Source organism: Denticeps clupeoides, chromosome 12 (assembly GCF_900700375.1).
Source record: "Denticeps clupeoides chromosome 12, fDenClu1.1, whole genome shotgun sequence".
Taxonomy (NCBI): domain Eukaryota; kingdom Metazoa; phylum Chordata; class Actinopteri; order Clupeiformes; family Denticipitidae; genus Denticeps; species Denticeps clupeoides.
The window spans coordinates 8,235,099-8,255,231 of NC_041718.1; the positions used below are offsets into that span (position 1 = coordinate 8,235,099).

At 43.9% G+C, this 20,133-nt stretch overlaps 1 protein-coding gene across 3 annotated transcripts in view; it reads right to left on the reverse strand.

The window, feature by feature from the left end:
• Positions 1 to 20,133, reverse strand: part of dlgap4b (discs, large (Drosophila) homolog-associated protein 4b) — a 112,271-nt gene that overhangs the window by 16,875 nt on the left and 75,263 nt on the right. Inside the window, exons 4-8 of one of the 3 annotated variants that reach the window (XM_028998405.1) lie at positions 13,133 to 13,635; positions 11,751 to 12,517; positions 11,341 to 11,567; positions 8,935 to 9,082; positions 5,443 to 5,737 (exon numbers count right to left, since the gene is read on the reverse strand). In XM_028998405.1, the coding sequence (XP_028854238.1) occupies positions 5,443 to 5,737; positions 8,935 to 9,082; positions 11,341 to 11,567; positions 11,751 to 12,517; positions 13,133 to 13,565 (1,870 nt within the window). In that variant the 5' untranslated portion in view covers positions 13,566 to 13,635. Of the gene's footprint in view, positions 1 to 5,442; positions 5,738 to 8,934; positions 9,083 to 11,340; positions 11,568 to 11,738; positions 12,518 to 13,132; positions 13,636 to 20,133 lie in introns of all 3 variants that reach the window. The other 2 variants (XM_028998406.1, XM_028998404.1) reach the window with 2 other exon arrangements.

Below are 20,133 nucleotides of genomic sequence, written 5' to 3' on the forward strand. Positions count from 1 at the left end.
CAAAGTGTCCAGATAAAAGACTTTTTTTACCTGGCTTACAGTCAAGACTTAAGTTGACTGTAAGTTGCAGTCATTGATCGGAAAACTGCGATTTACACAGCAAAAGGGCAAGCATGTTTAAAGTGTACAATAACATCGCTATAGACAACCACTTGAAATCATATAAAATCAGATTTTATGCCAGAATTTCAAACAAATGTTTATGCTATGATAATGCTGTCATATGGAATGGAGCTGTCACTCAAATACCTGCAGGCAAATGAGGCAAAACCCCACCCACACGAGAGATCTGTTCCAGAACTGCAAGTGAATACTCAGGCGGTGACAATGTAAAACAGGGCCGCGTGACTGAAAAAGACAGCAGAGAAACCTCTGATTTTACATTAATTTTTGCTTGAAAATAAAAGCTTTATGCACAAGTCTGATTCCATAAAAGCAAAAGGTAGCCATTTATATGGTATATGATAAGCAAAATGTACAAAGCGTGTTGGGAAGAAAGTATGTCACAGGATATTGCGGATGCAGACGTCACAAAGGACCTGTAGCAGTACAACTAATGGAAGCAACTTATTGTCATTTGCAAAACTAAGCGCTAGTCAAACAAACTTGTTCAGCTTTTTCTGTGCTGGTGAATCAAATACACAACGTGAAAAACAGGACTAGAGAGAAAGATTTTGATAGTGAGACCCTCTACCCCAATTTTAAAGCTGTGCATTAAATGAGAAAGAATTAGAAAGCAGACAGAAGGAATGGACCGCTAAAAAGTGTCATTTGGCAAGAGGGCTCAAACACCCAGCCAACAGACCTTCAGTGCATTCGAGCATTGGGGCTGAACACACAGACACCTGTACAATTGGTGAATACAATTATAAAAACACAGACGAAAGAAATGAGCGAATGCCAAGAAAACCAGTTGTGCCATTAACTGCCACTAATACACCATCAAGTCTCCAGATTCAGCCTGCCAAACGCACAGCAGATGAACTTCCCTGCCATCTGTCCAAACTCTGAGATTCACCAACGCTTCAAGTGTGCCTTCCAAATCTGCAGTGTTTCAAACAACCCGGCAATCCACCGTTACGCTAGTTGGAGGTCTTAATATGAAAAGTGAAATGCATTAAAAATGCAAACTAAATATTGCTCTATGCTTTGTTTGACATGGATGAAATGTTCCCCCAGGCTATCTACACATTTTGGACAACATTTGCGGAGAGCTACAGAAATAGCTAGAAAAACAAGAACCTCCTGAAAGCCTAAATGATGCCTATACATGGGGAAAAAATACAAACTTAAACAATGTCATTACTGTTGTTTATTTTTCCCCCAACAGCCAACCCAAGGTTCCACGAACAGTAGTTTAACAGGCAATTTGTACAGTACGTTCTGAATGTGCATGTCACAAGGAAGTAGCCAAGGAAAAAGTTTTGTACTGCACAAAAAAAAAAAAAAAAAAAAAAAAAAAAAAAACACAGACTGAAGAAAGCATTAACCACACTAATCCTTGCTTGCACAAAGTACACATAAGGGTCCTTACTCATAAACGTGACTACAAGGTGTCTATTTAATTCTATTTTTAAAAAAAAATCTATTTAAATGCCCTGTCTATGGTGACATTTGACATCTGAGGTATTTGGAATGGTTTTTATTGCTCTTTTTAATGATTTCGTATGTGAGCAGACGCCAAAATTAAAACACATAGCCTCATATCAAACAGAAGGCTGGGTGTTCTACAACTATTTGTGTTGCATGAAGGTTGGCAAACTGCGAGCGAGACGTACACGCCTCTCTGTCCTCATTAGAGGGTGTGGACTGCCGTGGACTAATGCCCTTGTTACAGAATATCATAATTGTAGCCTTCTGGAGCCGTACCGGGCTGGCGTGCAGTACGCTGGCAGTAAAATGTCCCTAACCCTGCATCTGCAACCTCACCATTCCACATTTTACCACTTCGCCACTGCATTGCCTTGCCTACAGTGGCGCCCGCTTAAAGCAGCGCTGTAAATGCGTCCTGGAGAACGCGCATGTGGCGGGTGGCCCAGCACATACGTGACGTAGGAGGCTGCTCAATAATGAATGTGTTCTTATGGACGGAGCCAGGGAGGATGGAAGTGCTACAGTAGTGCTCCCAGAAGCAAGGCCACCTCATTAGCAGGAATCCTCCGAGGAGCATGAAGCTGATGCCAGGGAAACAGCAAAGAAAAAACAACACACAGACCTCGCTGTCAAAAATGTAATCAAAAGACAGCTGCTAGTCCCCACAAGTTTAGTGGCCTGGCTGCACAATCGCTAAAAGCAATTTGTGGATTTAGCAAGTCCCAATCGATCAATCCAAATCACATTAAACTTTATGGTGATGACAGAAAGCCCCCCCCTTCTGATCCTGCCACCTCCCACGATGACAGAGGCCACTTTGATTTACCAGCTCTGCACAGCTGCTTTTATGGAGATATTTTTGGTGCTTTGAAGTCACACGTTCATATTTTATTTAAACCCTCTTAATGCATTCTGAATATGAACTCCTCCAGGGTAGTCAAAAGCAAGATTCACCAGCATGGCACATCCCTGTTGGACATTCCTAAGGGACAATATTGAGTTCTGCGGACTCAGTGTCTGTATTGAGACTATATTGATTTTGTGTATTGATAACTCACTCCAGCAAGAAGCGCGATAAAGACAGACTGGGTCTGAACAGTACATCCAGGTGGCCACAGGACACGCGAAACACTGCAGGAGCTCAGGTGACAACCAAAGCAGCAGCAGCCACCATGAACTTCCCCAGGTTCCCATAGTGCCGAGCCAGCAAACAATGCTGAAAGCCTGCCCAACATCCTTAGAACTAACAGACAGGTCCAACACAAACCATTTCACATTCTTACTGTACACATCGGTGTGAAAAACGCACGCCAAACAGTGCAGGAGCTCAGGTGACACAACCAAAGCAGCAGCCACCATGCACTTCCTCCGGTTCCCATGGTGCCGAGCAAGCAAACAATGCTGAAGACTCACAAACGTCCTTACATCTTAAAACAGGTCCACAACAAACCATTTCACGTTCTTAAAGGCCGCACGCAAAACCAGCTCGTGAACCAGTCCGATTTTTTTTAAAGAAGACCGCGGACACCTCCAACACCTCCAGCGGCGAAACACGAATCTGCAGCGTTCAAATTCAGAGTCGCGTTTCGCCGCCAGAACGTGTTATTATCTGGAGCAGGAAGCCTCTACCCCCCTTCCAACACACAGAAAGTTCCCGACTCACCGCGGCCGACGTCGCGCCGAGGCGGCGAGTGCACAGGGACGGCGGGGCGGTTCGGCGCCTCGCCGCAGCGCCCCCGGCCGGGCGACGGCGGAACTGCGGCGCTGCTCCCTCCACGCGTCACTGTGGGAACGGTCCGGCCGCGACCTTCCACCCCACCCTCTCTTTTATGTTATATACCGAACACAATTAAAAGGAACAACTAGAAGAGCACAAATTCCCTGCTGGCTACATATTTATAAATCCGACACGCAGTACGGTCAACGCGGAACTCGGAATTCCGCCCATTCTCAGGTCAACACGGAGCCTGCTGTGGTGAAGAAAGCCCACTTCCACATCGCGATAGACCAGCAGCGAGGTGGTAAAACGCGACAAGAGGTGACACTACGGCTCGTATTGGTACGATCTGTCACGCGTGGGGGGAAACTGTTGCCGTTGACGCGGACAACACCGAAAACACAATCCCGGTTTAACGACCGCTAATCTAATCCCGTCCGTCCATTTATCCCCTGACACACCGCCACGTCGCGACCAGCCGACTAGACCAGTGTCAGTGGCGTGCGGCGGGGGGATTTACCGAGTCCGGGATTTTTCTCCGCTCCACGTTGTCTGAAGATCAGATGCGGGCGGCAAGCCTCCGCGTTGTCCCACGGCCCCAAGGTTCCACGCTTGCTGCGAGTGTCAGTCGGAAACAGTCCGAGCGCTCCCAGAGTCCTCGGCAGCGTGGGTTCGGCGAGTTATACAGGGCCCGTTAATCGCTATTTCTGATATATGTGTCCACGTCGCGGAAAGAAAGGATTGTGGCGGTAACGCCTCCCGGTGCGCGCATTGGAGTAGTGTTTAAGGAAATAATGCCACGCCGGCATCCGATTGGTGGAGAGGGAGTGTCAGTCACTGCGCTCCGCGACTCCTATTGGCCCAGCGCGTGACTGTCTCTGCCCTCGAGTCCGTCCACGATGTGAGCAACATCCCTGTAACACGGCTTAGGCCCCGCCCTGTCTGACGTGCGTCTGCGTGCGTGCGCGCGCCAGAGTGAACGAGAGAAGGTGGGTGGAGGGAGGAGAGAGGAAGGAGGAGGAAGGGGAGAGAAATCCAGACGAGGGAGAAGAATGGCCTGGAGCTCAGGCGTTTGTGGAACGAACAAGGCTTTCTTTCTGTCGGATTCCGATTCTTAAATTCACATACACACCACTATATTTGTGCAAAACATTTTATGATTGTCTTATTTTCTCAACATGTATTCCATAATCATAATAAAAATATTATTTTTAGTAGTAGTATTGTTATTATTATTAGACTTATTATTATTTATATAGTATTACCCGTAATGCAAAAATGTGTCTGTGCAATATTTATGCACTCCATTATTCCATCATACCTATTCTCATTTTGGCACTGTGTGTGTCTGTATAACCTACTTGGAATCCATATGGCATTGCTACTTGTTGTATTTTTATATATTCATAATATCCCTCCAGAATTGTGTTCTGGGGATTTAAAATGCCTGAATTATTTCCCTTTTTCCTTTTGCCCTGAGAGACTAAAAAACAGGTCTGTCTTTACCAGTATTTGTGAAAGGTTGGGGTGACAATTGTTGATGTAATTTTAAGGCCACACAAAATTCATGGAGATTGGCTGAATTTGCATTTAAAATCTACCTCTGTAGTTGTATACTTTTATACTTTGTTCTTGTTTGTTCTTGTTTCTTGTTTTAGAATCTGCTGGCTTATATCTTGTTTCTTCATCTAGTATCTCAAAGAATTACCAATTAACCCAAATTATGCATGCACAGTTAAATACCTAAATCTGTCTCGGTCTGGCTGGCTGCCTTGCCGTATTGTGACTGAGACCACTAGCCTTGCTTCCTTTCCAGTCTTATTCACTCCCCTGCTGCTTGCTTGCAGAGTCATAATGAACAAATGCCTATCACAGAGAACTCACTAGCTGCTCCATTACAACATTCATTCATCAGATCTGATCCACTCTGTAAAGGATGCTTTGTTTAGTGCCAGTAGGCCTCTCCAGTCTAGAAAGTCTGTGCCCATCAATAACAACAACTGCCAGTGATTGGCTCATTCCCCAATTAATTTTGTAATAAACAAAATACATCTTAACAAGCTTAAATGACATATCAAATGACAGAATTGATGAAAATATACATTAAACCCTGTCCGGGTACTGGTTCTCACCGGTGCTGGTACTGTAGGTCCGGACAGTAGTGGCAGTTGGTGGTGGTGAGTCAGAGTCCAGTGAGGCTGTGTCGTCATCCTGGGAACAGCCAGCCTGGATGGCGCGGAGGTAACTATGGCTACGTGAGCGGAAGCATGTTGGCATGGGGAGGTCCGGGTGGTCCTCACCTCGAGAGTGCGGGTGGGAGCGGATGTGTGAGCGAGAGTGGCTCTCGCCAAATACGGATTCTGAACCTGATTCCTCGCCATAGCGATGGCTCACCTCCATCTCCCGTACCTGGAAGGGCATTGACATCTGCATGGGTTGTTAGATTGCACTGATGCCATGGTGGCCATTTTGGTGGCCATCACTAAAGTGTAATAATAAAACAATAAACATATACCACATACATGCCACATACATTAATACATTGTGTTCATTTGTGTTGAGGATGGGAGGGTCAAACCACTCCTCCAGATCATTCTCAATGACTCTCAGTGGGTTTTAGGGTTGGGAGTCCCTTGGTGATGTCCAATCCATGTGTAAAGTATTTATCCTTAAATTTATCCTTAAATCCTTAAAAGCTCCCCTGACACGAAAATTTCACTTTGTGAGATTATTTAACATTAACAAGCCTGTCTATGGTCCTGCAGTTGCTAGAAATGGTGATATGTATAAAGAGTGAGTTGTCCATTCTGCTTCGCCATTCAGAGAGCAGCAGCTCAAATAGTTGGACCTGGAATTTCTCCCCTTGCGTCGTCATAAGGGGAACGATTACATGACGCCCTGTTTGTGTCAAACATTGTGGTTGATGAATGGTGTTGATAACGTCATTTCCGCGAATGCCCCCTCACTTCTATTGGCCGCTCTCCTGCTCCTCCCGCCTCTCTCCTCCTCATTAGCATTTAAAGCTACAGACACCAAAAAGGTGCCTACTGGGGAAATCTCATCGTAGGACTGTATAAAAGTGTCTGTAATTCTGCACCAATGCTGAATTTGGAAAGAGTCTTCAGATACAGTATTAGGGGCCAAACAAGACCAATATAAAAGCAAAATTTTCATGTCAGGGGACGTTTAAATTGAACTCAGTGTTGTGACTGTTTAGGCAATATTGAATTATGGTTAATCATGATTTTCTGTGTTTCTGCTGAGATGAAAAATTTCCCCAATCCTTACAAGTTTGTTGGGAAGTTTTCATCATTTTAGATTAAATAGCATGTTGCCATCTGAAACGTATTTGTGGTTGAAATAACTACAATGACCTTGATTCAGTTTGCTCATTTATATCCAGCTTCAAAAATTCAGCACATTTCTGTGAGAGAGAAATGTGAGAAAAATAAACAACCTTTAAATCATGCTCTTAAAATGCTGAGTTTTTAATGAGGTGAGAAAAAAACAAATTGCAATTTCAACTTCATTACCCTACATGGATCTTTAATTATCTCACTGACATTTCCTTTATTAGTCACGCCAGAGTAAAAGCAATGATTAGGAATTTTAGTCAACCAATTGTGCATAAAATTTGAATAAATAATGGTATGTGGTAAAATACAGTAAATTCACTAACTCCAGCCTTTACAAAAATATAACGATCAGTGATACAAAATAATATTTGACCTTCCACCTTATAATTTCAATTTATTTGTGGGATTGGAGATTCTTCACTGGATTAAGCAGGTGAGGAGAACAATCCTAACCAGCACAAAGGGAAGGAAGCAGGATGATTACAGTGTTTCACACCACCAGTCACCCAGTGGGGATTCGAGGTCTGTGTAGCACAACAAAAAGAAAAGGGGACATCTGCAGTCAGATAGGGGGAGGGAGAGGGAGAGATAGAGGAAGAAAAAGCAAAGGAGTGCACGGAAGGGAAGAAAGGGAATTTGAGATTAGCAGGGGGCACGTTTGAGCGATTGGGAGCATGACAGTAAGGGACATGTCACACAGAGAGTGAAAAGTGTGATACCAGAGCTTGGAGGGGCGAAGAAAGGGGAGCAAAAATAAATAAATAAAATAAAGCTGCCCCCGGGGATAAATGAATGCATATTATTGCTGTCTGTCTTTGATATCTCACACTGAACCTCTAATGCATTCATGGCAAATTAGAATGTAGGGTAAAAATATTATTTTATGCATAATCATTTTGCTCAACACAAATTCTATTCAATGACAGATCTGTCAAGTGTCGCTCATCCATATATCATATAAAGTGCATGATGCAATAGCAATAGCAAGCGGGTATAGCGATTTGCACTCGGGTACAAAAAAGCCTTGTCAGGAAAGCGCGCTAAGACCTAGAGCTGTATGTAATTACCACCATGAATGGCGGAAGATTAAGAAGCCAGCAGAAGAAGTCCAGTAATGACTTCAGTACTGTAAAGTTTCCAAAAGAGCCACAGACTGAGGCAGAGCAGCATCTGCAGATACTGCAGTGTACTGTGTGTTGACCATAGTCTATCACTATTGCCAATGGGGTCACGTATCAGAGTGGATGATTGTGGCCATGAATGAGCCAAAGTCATTTTGCTTGCCATGACAGGCTTTGAGTGATAGACCCTGTGAAAGGGAATGGGAAAGAACACAATATGGCTACATGGGAACACTTAGCTAGCTGTTAGCGGGGAAAGGGTAATGGCTTTATTCCATGGGAATGAATGTACTCCTCTGCATGTTGATGTCATTCCTACAGTTGCTCCATCAAACAGCCTATTAACACCCAGAGATGTTTCATTCTAATAGCATTAATTCAGTTGATTCTGGCTGCCTATCACAGCGTGGAAATATTAGAGAAGTGCCAATTCATTATTCAAAGTCATTTCTGTGGAGGGCAAGATTCTCTCCCAGCAAAGTCAGCTTGGCTAAAGCTGGAGGTCTTTAATCTTGTAATTGCAAGGACTGGGTTTAGGGCTTATGAAAACGTAGTCATTTAAAATGTCATAAAAATGCTGAAAGCATAGTTACAGTTTCAAATTCATTAATTGTTATACAGGATTGTCATGAATTAAATTTTAAAGGATCCACACAGCAAACCCATAGAGCAAGAGGGGCCTTCGAAGAACAAACTTTTTAGCGGTGACATGTATAGATTATGAGGCTAAGGATGCTTTATCATCACATTTGCTCTACTGTTTGCTCTATCAAGCTTTTATTGAATCCACAAAAATAGAAGACATGTGCCTCCAGGATTTACAATGGCATGATTGCAGCAATTAACCAAGCCCATGCATGACCTTGCAATTTTGTCCAATCACAGAAACCCTTCTGCAATTTTGACCGACAAGCATAGTCTTAAGAGTTTCATCAATCACAGAGGAGCACATGCCACCCAGAGCTATTTGTCTCAAAATGTACTGCCTTGTTTGGAGACAAAGCGATTTTCACTTTCAACATCAATCTCTGCACAAAAAACTGTAAAATTGTAAGATACCTTAGAAAGTTTAGGCCCACAAAACTACTGTCCAATCCTGGAAGGTCTATAAAATGTTAAAACGGTGACATAGCAAGAGAACTCGGACCTGGCTGATGCAGCTGGTGCGGCCCAGTGTGTTGCAGCCCTGGCTGAAGTCATCATTATCCCAGCGGGAAAACGGAGACGAGTCGCCGATACAGTCAAGATTATCCAGGCTGCGATTCCCAGAGAGCTCTCTGAGAGAGGGAAGACAACTGAGAGAACAGAGGGGAGGGGATTGGGCCACACAACAGAGAGAAGAGGAACAAAGGAGAAAAAAAGGTTCAGATGACCCCTTCATCAAGAAAGATCAGTGGTCAGTTCAGGGCTTTAAGGGAGGTCGCATTCATGCAATGCAACAACGACAGGTGGATGCCGGCTGTGCAATGCTTCAATAAAAGCGGTGAACATGATGGCTCTGTGAAAAGCATGAAGTAAACCCTGCATTAGTCTCAGAAAATGAACCTGCTGGGAAGGAGAGAGAGTATTTGAAATGTTAAAGGTGAGAACAGTAGCTTGTGCAGTCCATTGTTCCATCGATCCATTCATTCATCGATTCATCCATCCATTCATCTGCCTATCCATCTTTTCAATTAAAGCCCTACAAAGAAAAGGTCTGTGAAGGACTGCATCTAGCAACAGGGTACAGGGAGTGGCTATGTGCCCAGCTATGTGTTGCCCTGAACAACTGATTTGAGAACAATTTTATTATACTGCAAGTTACCTACTCATCAGTGGTTCAGGGAAGCAGCAGATTACCGTTTATCAGTTAAAAATTAAAATGAGGTGATGAAGCTGAAGACACAGGTCTTGTGTTGTGAAAGTTCAAGTCAAGCCTGTTCATTGTGATGAACTGTTAGCACAGGTTGTCTGTATTAAACAGTCAGAGCAAGCTAAAGCAGGACAAGGTCCATGAATGGCCCACCAAAACAATATTAATGCAGATCCAGTCTGAGGAAGCTGAAGCCTGAACATTGTCCATCAGAGAGAACCATAATCCAATCAGAGCGCAACAGCAAGGACCAATCAGAGAGAGCTGCTCCGCCTCTCGGTCTGGAGTCTCAGATTGACTCTGATGGGCTGTGGGCTGCCCACTAACCTGCCCAGCTGGTGCAGAGAGGTGACACTCTGCAGGGGGGACCACAGTGCCTCCAGATCCCCCTGAAGCATTGAGAAATCCAGCGGCCTGCTGGAGGGGTAATAGGGAAATGGTTAGGGTCAGGAATGTGTGGGACAGATGTATGGATGGATACTGGGGGGATGTGATGTTAATGAATGAAAAAGAGTAAGGGATAGGTCAAGAAATAAAAACAACTCACAGCAGGTTGGGTTTAATTGCTTATTTAGGGGTTGTGGGGGTATAAATTTAAAAGCATATAGGGGTAGGTGGTACAGCGAGAACTGGAATAGGGGTTCAGCACCTGTTGTTGATATGATGGGGATGAAGGGTTCAGTTTAAAATGTATCATTGTCGCAAAACTTGTACACATTGTACACATTATAATACATAAATGCATTATTATACATATATAACACCTTGTTCTGAAACTCATTCAATGTTTTTCTGGTTAAAAGAGTTGCGGGAATGAGTCTTGGGAGAAATTTTAAAGAACAATCATGATACTGCCACCTTGTGTCACTTCACCAAAGTAAACACATGGCAATAATAAATGGGGTATATAAAACATTTGAGAGGTATTAATAAAACATGCATTGCTACCCCCTTTCTATTTTTTTACTATAACATAAAGGTGAAAATATTGTGAGATGTACAACATAAGGTGTGAGAAGTCTATTTTTAATTTATGTGTCGCACATTCCCTTCCCTTGTTATTATCACCACACAGTCACACCATTTAATCTAACAATTCATTATTACAAATTTGGACCATTGTTAATTAGCTGTGTGTGTATGTGTGTCTTTAAGTGAAAGACTGTGAGAGGTAGTAGTGTGAAAAGATTTTCTGAGTATATAACACATATATGATTTTATGAAACAGAAGAACGCAACAACAAAATGACACCTGAACACCTGGATTTGTTTAAGGTGTTCAGATTTTATTATTCTTTTGTGCCATCTTTTACTTACTGACTGGATGTCTCTTCATACTAATTATACTTTAAACCAGGAAGTATAACAGAGCAAGCCAGGGCAAATTGCTGAAAGGATTCTATGAACAGGACCAAAGTTGCCAGAAGGTTGTGAGGATTCGATGTGAGAGGTAGCGTAGCATGTGGGTGGCAGGCAGATTCCAACTGTGTTTAATCTAACGCGCGGCTATGCACAGCTTTTCTCGTTCAGAGTGTGAGTTTGTGTGTTACTGTGTGAGTCTGTATGCATGTTCTGCGTGTGTATTTTCATCCGAGCCAATAAGCTCTCATGCATGCATCTGTTCCTTTTTTTAGCTATTTAAAGACCACGTTTTGGCCCACACTTCGGCCTACATCTGTGTGTGTGTTTGTGTGCACATACTTGCGTGGTGGTAGCTGGTCACTGAGTGACTGCTGTGTAGCCCTTAGGTAGCTCTGTCGCCGTGCTGATGCCTTAGGCGAGGGTTTGGGACTGCCCTCTGAGTCTTCGCTGTCCTCCAGGTCACCCATGGCCTTCACATAACTGCCGCTACGCATCCGCCGGCATGGAATCTCCCCCGGGCCCCCGCCTCGACCCAGAGTACTGTTCCAGTCCCCTGTGGATGGCATCTATTCCAAAAACACGACAGACTGAGGCCTCACCTTTTAAGTCTTTTAAGAACTTTTTGAAACATCCAATACATTAAACATGTGTTGAACATTGAAGCAAACTGTGTTGTTGTTCTGAAAAACCTACTCTTATTAAGGTATAAAATGGTAAAGTCTGTAATGAATACTCACTCTGCCCCGTACCTGTAGGTATTGGCATGCCAAATCCTGATAGCAGGACTTGGATTTAGGCATGGAGCGATCCAGAGTAGCCGAGCCCTTCTGACACATCTGTCTAGTTTGGCCTAAAGTCAGTGTTGCCCAGGGGCCACCTTTACCAAAGTCCCCACCTGTCCCCAGGCCCCCTCGGCCTCCTCCACTCCCCTCTCCTCCTGGGCCGGGCAGAGCCGGTAGCCCCTGGTACTTCAGGTCGTTGTTGCTCTTGGAAGCTTTTAACGTGTGCTCACTGATGGTGTTGTAGCCATGTGTAAAGTATTTGGAGGCTCCCTGGTTCTCTCCTCCAGAGCTCTGCCTACCTAGAGTCATCATGGCCATTGGGTTCCTGTAGCTGATGTCACTGTCCAGGTCATCCGAGCTCCAGTATCCAGACATGTTTGACCTTGGCCGGCGTTTGCCAGCACCATCACTCTTGGTGGTGCCCCGGTCTTTGCTCTTACTGCGCCGGTGCTTACCATCCTCCCCACCAGATGACGAGCTGTTTGCTGAGCGGCCGTTGACGTTGCCTTTGAGACCTGAGCTCTCTAAGGATTGGGACTTGGCAAAGAGCTTTTGGACAGAGTGGACCAGATAGCGGATTCGCCCAGGGCTGTCGGTGCGCTGCTGTTTGGCTGTTGTGGCAACAGCAGACGTCCTGTGGAACTGCAGCGTGCTGAAACCATCCCGTTGCCCTGGTAACTGCTTCTCAAATTGGTCCAGGAGATTTGGAGGCAAACGGTTCATCTTTCCTCCACCTATAGTTAAAGATGTAAAAGAAATGGAGAAATCATTAGTATGATAACCTAGCTGTAGATTATAAGTAAAAAGCACATCTCATAGAAACATGAAAGTTTTGAAAAAAGCTTTTATGGTAATGTTAAAAAAAAACAACAAAAAAAATAAAGCTATTTTTCAATTGAGTTTTGCCCTACTCTGTTATTGAAGCCACCTCTCTTGTGATGCTGAATATTGAGTGGCTAATTTATGGTATGTCTATTTATGTCTATTGATTTATCTGATATGTTTATATATTATACATATATTTTAAAATGCTATGTCTTTTTATTGTGAAAGGTGCACATACATTATTATATTAATTCTTAAATAATACAATTGTAACAGTTGTTCCTGCTCCTGTTTGTTAATTTTTTTTCCACTCCTTATTATGACTGTGCTTTGAAAACATTGTTTGACCCTGCAGTGAAAGCTTGAGTTCATGAGTTTTTATACCTTGAGATTATTTCCCAGCCCACTGGAAATGGAAAATGAATGGAAATTTGCCTCAAGCTTAAAATATTCATCATCCACATTTGATCGACCTTTAAGGATCACCAGGTTTAAAACTCTCAAAAGCTTTATAAAGTTCTTACCTGAGATGGTGGCAGAGCCGCTGGTTATCATGGCTGTGCGTCCAACACCGAGACCCATTCCCATGCCCATGCCCATGGAGACAGATGTTCCCATGGTGCCTGTACTGATGCCCCCAATGCTGTCTCCACCTTGAACGGATGTTGGGGAGAAGTCCCCCTGGTCGAAGTGTGAGTTGTAGTGGATGCGTGGAAAGGTGCTGCTGGTGGACATCTGGTTGCTGAGGGGAAGCATGCAGTCTGCTGGCAGGACTCCAGGGTCAGGTGAGAAGTGATGAGGGTTCAGGGTTCCATAATGCTCCATGGCCGTGGGGTTCAGCAGATAGGGGCTGCGCGGTAGAGTGCTAGGAGGGTAGACGGGATTGGCTGGCCCTGAGGATGGATCACAGGAGTCCGACAGGTGGCGCATGCGCTGCTGGGGTCCGTACCCTTTCATGGTGGTCTAGGAGGACCCTGTTTAGTACATGGCCCAGTCAGGGAGAGAGGACCACACAGGAGGAAGAATCCTGATGTAGACAGAAACAAGAGAAAATTAGATTTTTTTTAAACCCAAGAACATCCCACTGTGAACATTTGCTCCTTGTGGCCTGTAGGCCAAGAAAGAGAAAAATATATGTGCCAACTCCCTCATACACACATTTAAAATAAAGCGAGATATGGGTTGCAGCTCCTGTGGTTAAATGACCAGGGCCAGGTAATAATGATCCATTCTGTTTACTCTGTAGCCGACACCAGACACAGATAAGCATGATAACTCATCAAGTATTATGGAACCTCAGCCTGCAATTATCTGGAAGTAATTGCCCCCTGTCTCACTGTTACATCACTCAGAACAAAGTGTGTGACTCTTGACAAAACACACATGAGTCAAGTAGGGCAAGTAGGGCAAGAATATTAAATTTTCAGTCAAATGGTGCAGCACTGCACAACAGAGATCACAAAAGTGTTGATGTCCCAGAACCTTAAGACCATTGCTGATGTTATTTACAAGATTATGCAAAGGCAAGCCTTTTCCAACCTGGCAGGGTGATTTCATTTTGTTCGTTAAAGCACATCCCAAATGGCTTTGCAATTTAATATCGGTCTCAGACGATAGCTCATGCATAAACACACAGACAGAGGATTCAATTTCTGCAACATTTTGTGAAGGAAAAGGACTGATGTTCAAATTCTATTTTACCTGACTTGATTAAAGGGTCATACACAGTAACTTTTTATTTGCTCATCCATTTCATATAAAAATATTTATGCATACCTGAAAACGTTCGTGGTAACCAATCTGGATTGGCAGGATTTCGGACATACACTATCATCCAGCATGTTCAACATGCCGCTGACAATGCCCTCTGTTGCAGTGTGATATGCTCGCCATGGGCAACAGACAGACACTCGTGCACACACACACACACACACACACACACACACACACACACACACACACAGACACCCCTCCATCCAGGATTGAGTCTCCCTCCTTGTGTTACCTTTCCAAACAAATCCCCCCCTATTGGGCTTGATCCTACTAGATATTCAAGCTTTGTGCTCCTTCAAGCCAAAGCCTGGATGCTAAGCTGTAAGCGAGCTGGCCTGCAGGCCTGGGTAACGGTGTGGTGAGTGGGGGAAGAAGGTGGCAGGTGAACGCTGCTACCCCCCCTCGTTTAGTCGGACTGTCTGTGCCCTGGCACCGGCACTCAGCAGACTGGCACAAAGAGGCTTGGCTGGCAGGAAGCAGGAGGCAATGCCAAGAGCAAGTACTAGAGCGCACACACTCTGACTGATTGAAAGCGATTGAAAGATGAATGGTGTTGCTCAGAACAGCAGATGATTCGTGTAACATTGTAGTATTGAGGTATAACAATGCTCAAAATCATGTTACAGGAGTTAAGGAGAAAAAAAAAAACATTTTGACTAGCCTTCCCAGTCAAAAAATGACAATTGTGAAACAATCGTAGCAATATCTTTGGACATGTCTTCTAAACCAGTGTTCCTATGTCATGCATTGATGGAATTTCCAAGATAAAAGTCAGATATAGCCTATAATCGGTTTTCTAACAGTGTGCATACTGCTATAACATATGTTTACTGACCAGTAACTATGCCAATTGAAATTACATATTAATGTAACATTGCACACAATACCCTGATAAACATGAATTTCCAACCGGGTGGTCCAAATAAATCCTGGATCGAAAGCTATGGAAGCCACAGGGACTGCTTATGTACAGAAACCAGATTTTTTGTGCTACACAAAGCTGGTGGACTTCAGAATGACTCTCAGAAAGCAGTTCATCCCAGCATACTAGAGGACAAACTGAGGACAAGATTTCATGAGAACATATAAATGGTTAGAACAGCCTCCAACATCCCTGCAACCCTGAAAACAAGTGGGCCTCTAAAATGTATTTACACAAATCTCTTTGGGGTTAAAAATAATACAATAAATGTTCCAAGACATTAATATTGTTCAAGAGAGAAAGAAAGTAATTATTTGTCCCATCGCCAACCAAACTGTAAGATAAACAACCTGAGGCCCTTGACTCAAAGTAATCTCAGCTGAATCTAAGCAGCTGAATGACACCCGGTAAATGGGATGGAGCAGCGGTGACAGGCCGATAAAGCAGGCGATTCAGTATGGAGACAGGCCCCCGAAACGTGTCAGTGGGAGCCCCAACAGCACGGACACAAAAGCCAATTACTTCAGCCTGCAGTTCAGCAGCCCAGCATCAACAAGAAGCCGAGAGGAATCCATTACTCGCTGAGCGAGGCTGCAGCCTGGAGAAAGCAACGCTGACAACAGTTTGTTAAAATGGAACAGATCCTACTGATCAAGAAGACTTGCAGGATACTTGTATCTCTCCCTGAGTATGCAAAATATCGAAAGCACATTAATTGACTCCGATGCACCCTGAAGAACTTCATATGATTTAAAGCAATGATTTTAATCAGGGAGATATTGAAAATGGCACAAATGCTGGGGAGGAACTAGGAAGTTTTCTCCTCTTGAACAAATGGCACCCAGATGAATGTAGCACCCAGCAGCTTTGGAAGGTGTCAGGAAGGTGAAAGTTTTACATTTACAGAATTTGGCACTTATTCAGAGCGACTTGCGTGAGTGCTTTAAAATGTTTATCATAGGTATAGCATATTGCAGACAACTGTTCTACGGTGTACTGAGTATTGCAGATTTTGTCATATGTGAGCAAATAATAAAACATGGATATGAACAGCATGTTTTAGAGGCTGGTGAAAATTTGCCCTGAAATGTTGCCCCATTAGCACACACACTGACAACCTTCACTAAACCCTTCACTCCCATGTGTAGTAATAATAATGGCCCTGAATATTCATGCATGAAGGCATAATCCATAGACAACAATTAACTCCGAGTCTACCCTCCCGTTAGATTTTGATGCCCATCCCTCGGCATCATTAACCTAAAGACGTGCTCATTTAACATCATTAACCAAGACCCTCACAGCACAAATTCTCAAAATTACCCCGAGGGCCGAGCACATGTTATTAGGCAGATACCACTTCCGCTGCACTGCTTAGTGGAGGGAGTGCGATGCTGAATGCTGAAGAAGGAAGATATGACAAATATTATGGGATCACTGTCGCAAGGATATGAAAGCAAAACTTGTAGCTGTCTATCAGTCTCCCCCAGAGAAAGAAGGCATGAAGATGACGAGGAGAGAGAGCGCAACGGAGAATGACAGCGGTAAAGGCAAAAACAAAAGTGTGTTGTGTGTGTGAGTGTGTGTGTGTGTGTGTGTGTGTGTGAGCAGCCCTGCTATGCTCAAGGTTTTGGGAGCAGATTTTTGAGCAGGGGGGATACGCCATCTGTCAGTGTGTCAGGAAGAGAGCTGGAATCTGACAGACTAATCACACACAAACACATCTCTACCCCTCCACACACACACACACACACACACAGAAATATTAATAAAGAGTGCGCCATAATTCATTCTTCCATATTACACTGTAAATCAGTGCTGATTTTTTTTACCCATCCTCTACACTGGCCAGCAGGGGGCGCCATGGGTCAATGCATTCTGAAACGACCCTGGAGGCTCTCACACTCACACACACACATACATCAAACAAAAACGATTATAAACTATGAGACATTATTTCTGGCTGAGACATGCAATGGTCTGTTTACATGAAAGATATCGTGCAGCCTCATAAAATTCCTCCAAGCAATTAAACTCATCAGACTCGACACAAAATCACACAACACAGCGCAACACACACACACCTTTCGCAAGGCCATCTGTCCACGGTCACTTTTCCCTGCACACATTTTATTAGCTGACTGCAACCTACATGGATTACAGAACTGGTGAAGGTACATTTTAACCATCACCCTCGGTGAGCAGTGGGCAGCCATGAAAGGCGTCCAGGGAGCAGTGTGTGGGGGTGATTTGGGATTGAACCCGCAACCCTTCAGTTACCCCTCAGTCCGCCTCCTTATCCGCTAGGCCATCACTGCCCCAGTGAGAGACTGACTGAGCCACATCAGCTGCTGCTCATAGTAGGCAAGCAAACAAATAAACAAATGAATGAATGAACTGCACAAACATTTTAATGATGAAATAAGTAACTAAAACCGACACACAAACCAGGGACCTCTGGGCTCTCAGAGGTCCCTGCTAATAACCAACAGATTAAAAAACTCATCACAGATCTCAAATACTGGAAAATCCAGACATCAATCACATAATTCATTAACACGAATCACAACTCAGCAGATTCTTCCTGTGTCACCAATTATGGTGAAACCAACTCTGCAGTGGAGCAGTAAACAGAAAACGGGCGGCCGTCCTTGCGTGCAATGTGTCACAGTTGCATGGACACTTAAACTCGTAATAGATGCAGCACTAATGAGGTGCGTAATAAGTTATCTGTTGAAATCTGAATCCTGCTGCGTGAACATTCACTTTGTAAACCTTGCACCTTTTTACATTCAATTATTTTTGTATTAATTGTCAAAGGAGTTCTTCACGGTGTTGATCTTTTGTCAAATTCTTGGCATGGTATATCTCAAAAGGGGGGGCTAGTGAGGACTTCTGATTCACGATGCATGATGACCTTCCTCTGTGTCCATTACAGGTCAGTTAGATGCAGTTAGGTCAAGTCAGTTTGTTATAAACAGGTCTGTTCTTATTAGCTCCATTTGTGGGTCAGAGCATTCTCTAGTGTTGCCCCCAGCTCAGCAACCCGCCAATATAACCACTTTTAGGCATGCTTTAACAATACATCTCTTCCTCCTGGCCTACATTTCTTCATAAAGTCCTGGGTGTATCATTCATCACTGATTGTGCTCCCTTTCTCAAGCTCTTCACTGAGTGGTTAAAAACAGCGAGTGAGAGCATAAACATAAAAACCATTGCAGATATATGCTATTGATTATCTGTTTTAATTCAATATTTCATTTCAGTTATAGTAACCAGATCGTCTGCACACTCGGGGCACACTCTACGGTTTAAAAGTCCACGCCTGAGGCACGGTCAGGCTGGCTGAACCAGATCGCAGCCCTACAACAGCAGCCCACACACATCAACATCAGCGATTCACATCCCCGGTGTTCGATCTGATCTCGGTCAAGCACCAGAGGACACATCTGTTCTCACTCCCCCACTATGTCTATGTCTTTCACCCCCACCCTTTTTTCTCTCCCTTTTGTCGGTGGGGAGAGGTGGCAAGGGGTGTGCTGTCACCTGTGAAAATGGGAGATACGGAGGAAGTAGAGGAAAGATCGTTTTGAAACCGCTTAATGAAGGAGGAATTGGGCAATCACTCAACTTGTCACATCTTGAAACGCACTGTCACTGTGTGTGTGTGCGTGTGTGTATGTATTGCATATGTGCCGGTGAAGCAAATGCATGGTTTCCATTCACGAGTGCTTTGTTTCAACCTTGTCCTAATTACTCCCAGCATCACCGTCGCAGCTCCACTTTGGCCTATTTTCGCAGCTCTAAATTTACTGCGCTTTCTTCCCTCAGCTGTAATGGATGACCTCCTCTTTTTAAACCCGTCTCTGCAGACCAAAAGACACGCAAGAGAGAAAAAAAAAGATAAACCATCAGTGACACAGGACACTCAAATCCCAGCTGCCCTTAAAATAAGCCACGCATTTTGTTCTCGCAGCCTTTTACTTCATAATCTCATTCACACAAGATCCTGAACGCTGGTGGATTTAGATGAACATTATACGAGTGAAAAGTGCACAGTACACAAACGCACACACAAAATTGAACACAACGGAAAGTCTTTTTTTAAGCCTCTGAGAGACTTTTGTAGAAAGTCTTATCTTATTCTACGAGGCATCTGCCCTCACTCAGTAAAGGACATGCAGAATGTCACCGACGGGCTCTGCAGAGCGACTCTAAAGAACCATAACATCCGGTTATCTTCAAATATGTCTTAGGTTATCGCAGTAACAGCTGTAGCCTGTGTCTCTCCAGTTGAGATACTTATGCCGTATTTACATACCAACAAAGAGCACCTGGCACAAGGGGAAATATGACATTATGCACCGTACTCTCAGCCACTACCCGCCATGTTCTTCATTGCCTGTGTGTGTCACATGTGTGCTATATTCCACCGTGTTTTGCCCTGGCAATTGGACTCAGAAACCAAGCAAACCAACTCAAAATTTGTGTGTTTTTTTTTTCTTCATTAAAAGACCTATTTGTGTCATTCTCCAGTGCTCAGGTAGATGGGTGAACACTCACACTTTATCATCTCAAATTCACCTAATCTGTGACCGTGGAGAGAAAATAAGCTTTGCAAAACAATGCAATCTGATCTATTCAAGTCTATGTTATATAATGGAAACAGCATTCCAGTTTCCTTGTTTGTGTTAAGAGCGACAATTGAGGGGAATATTGTTCTTGTGCTATAGTCAGCTGGGGGATAGTTCTCCAATCAGAATTATTTAAAAATGGACTGATAATATATCTGAATGTTCAGTTTGGTAGTGGATATGGTGCTGAAATGTG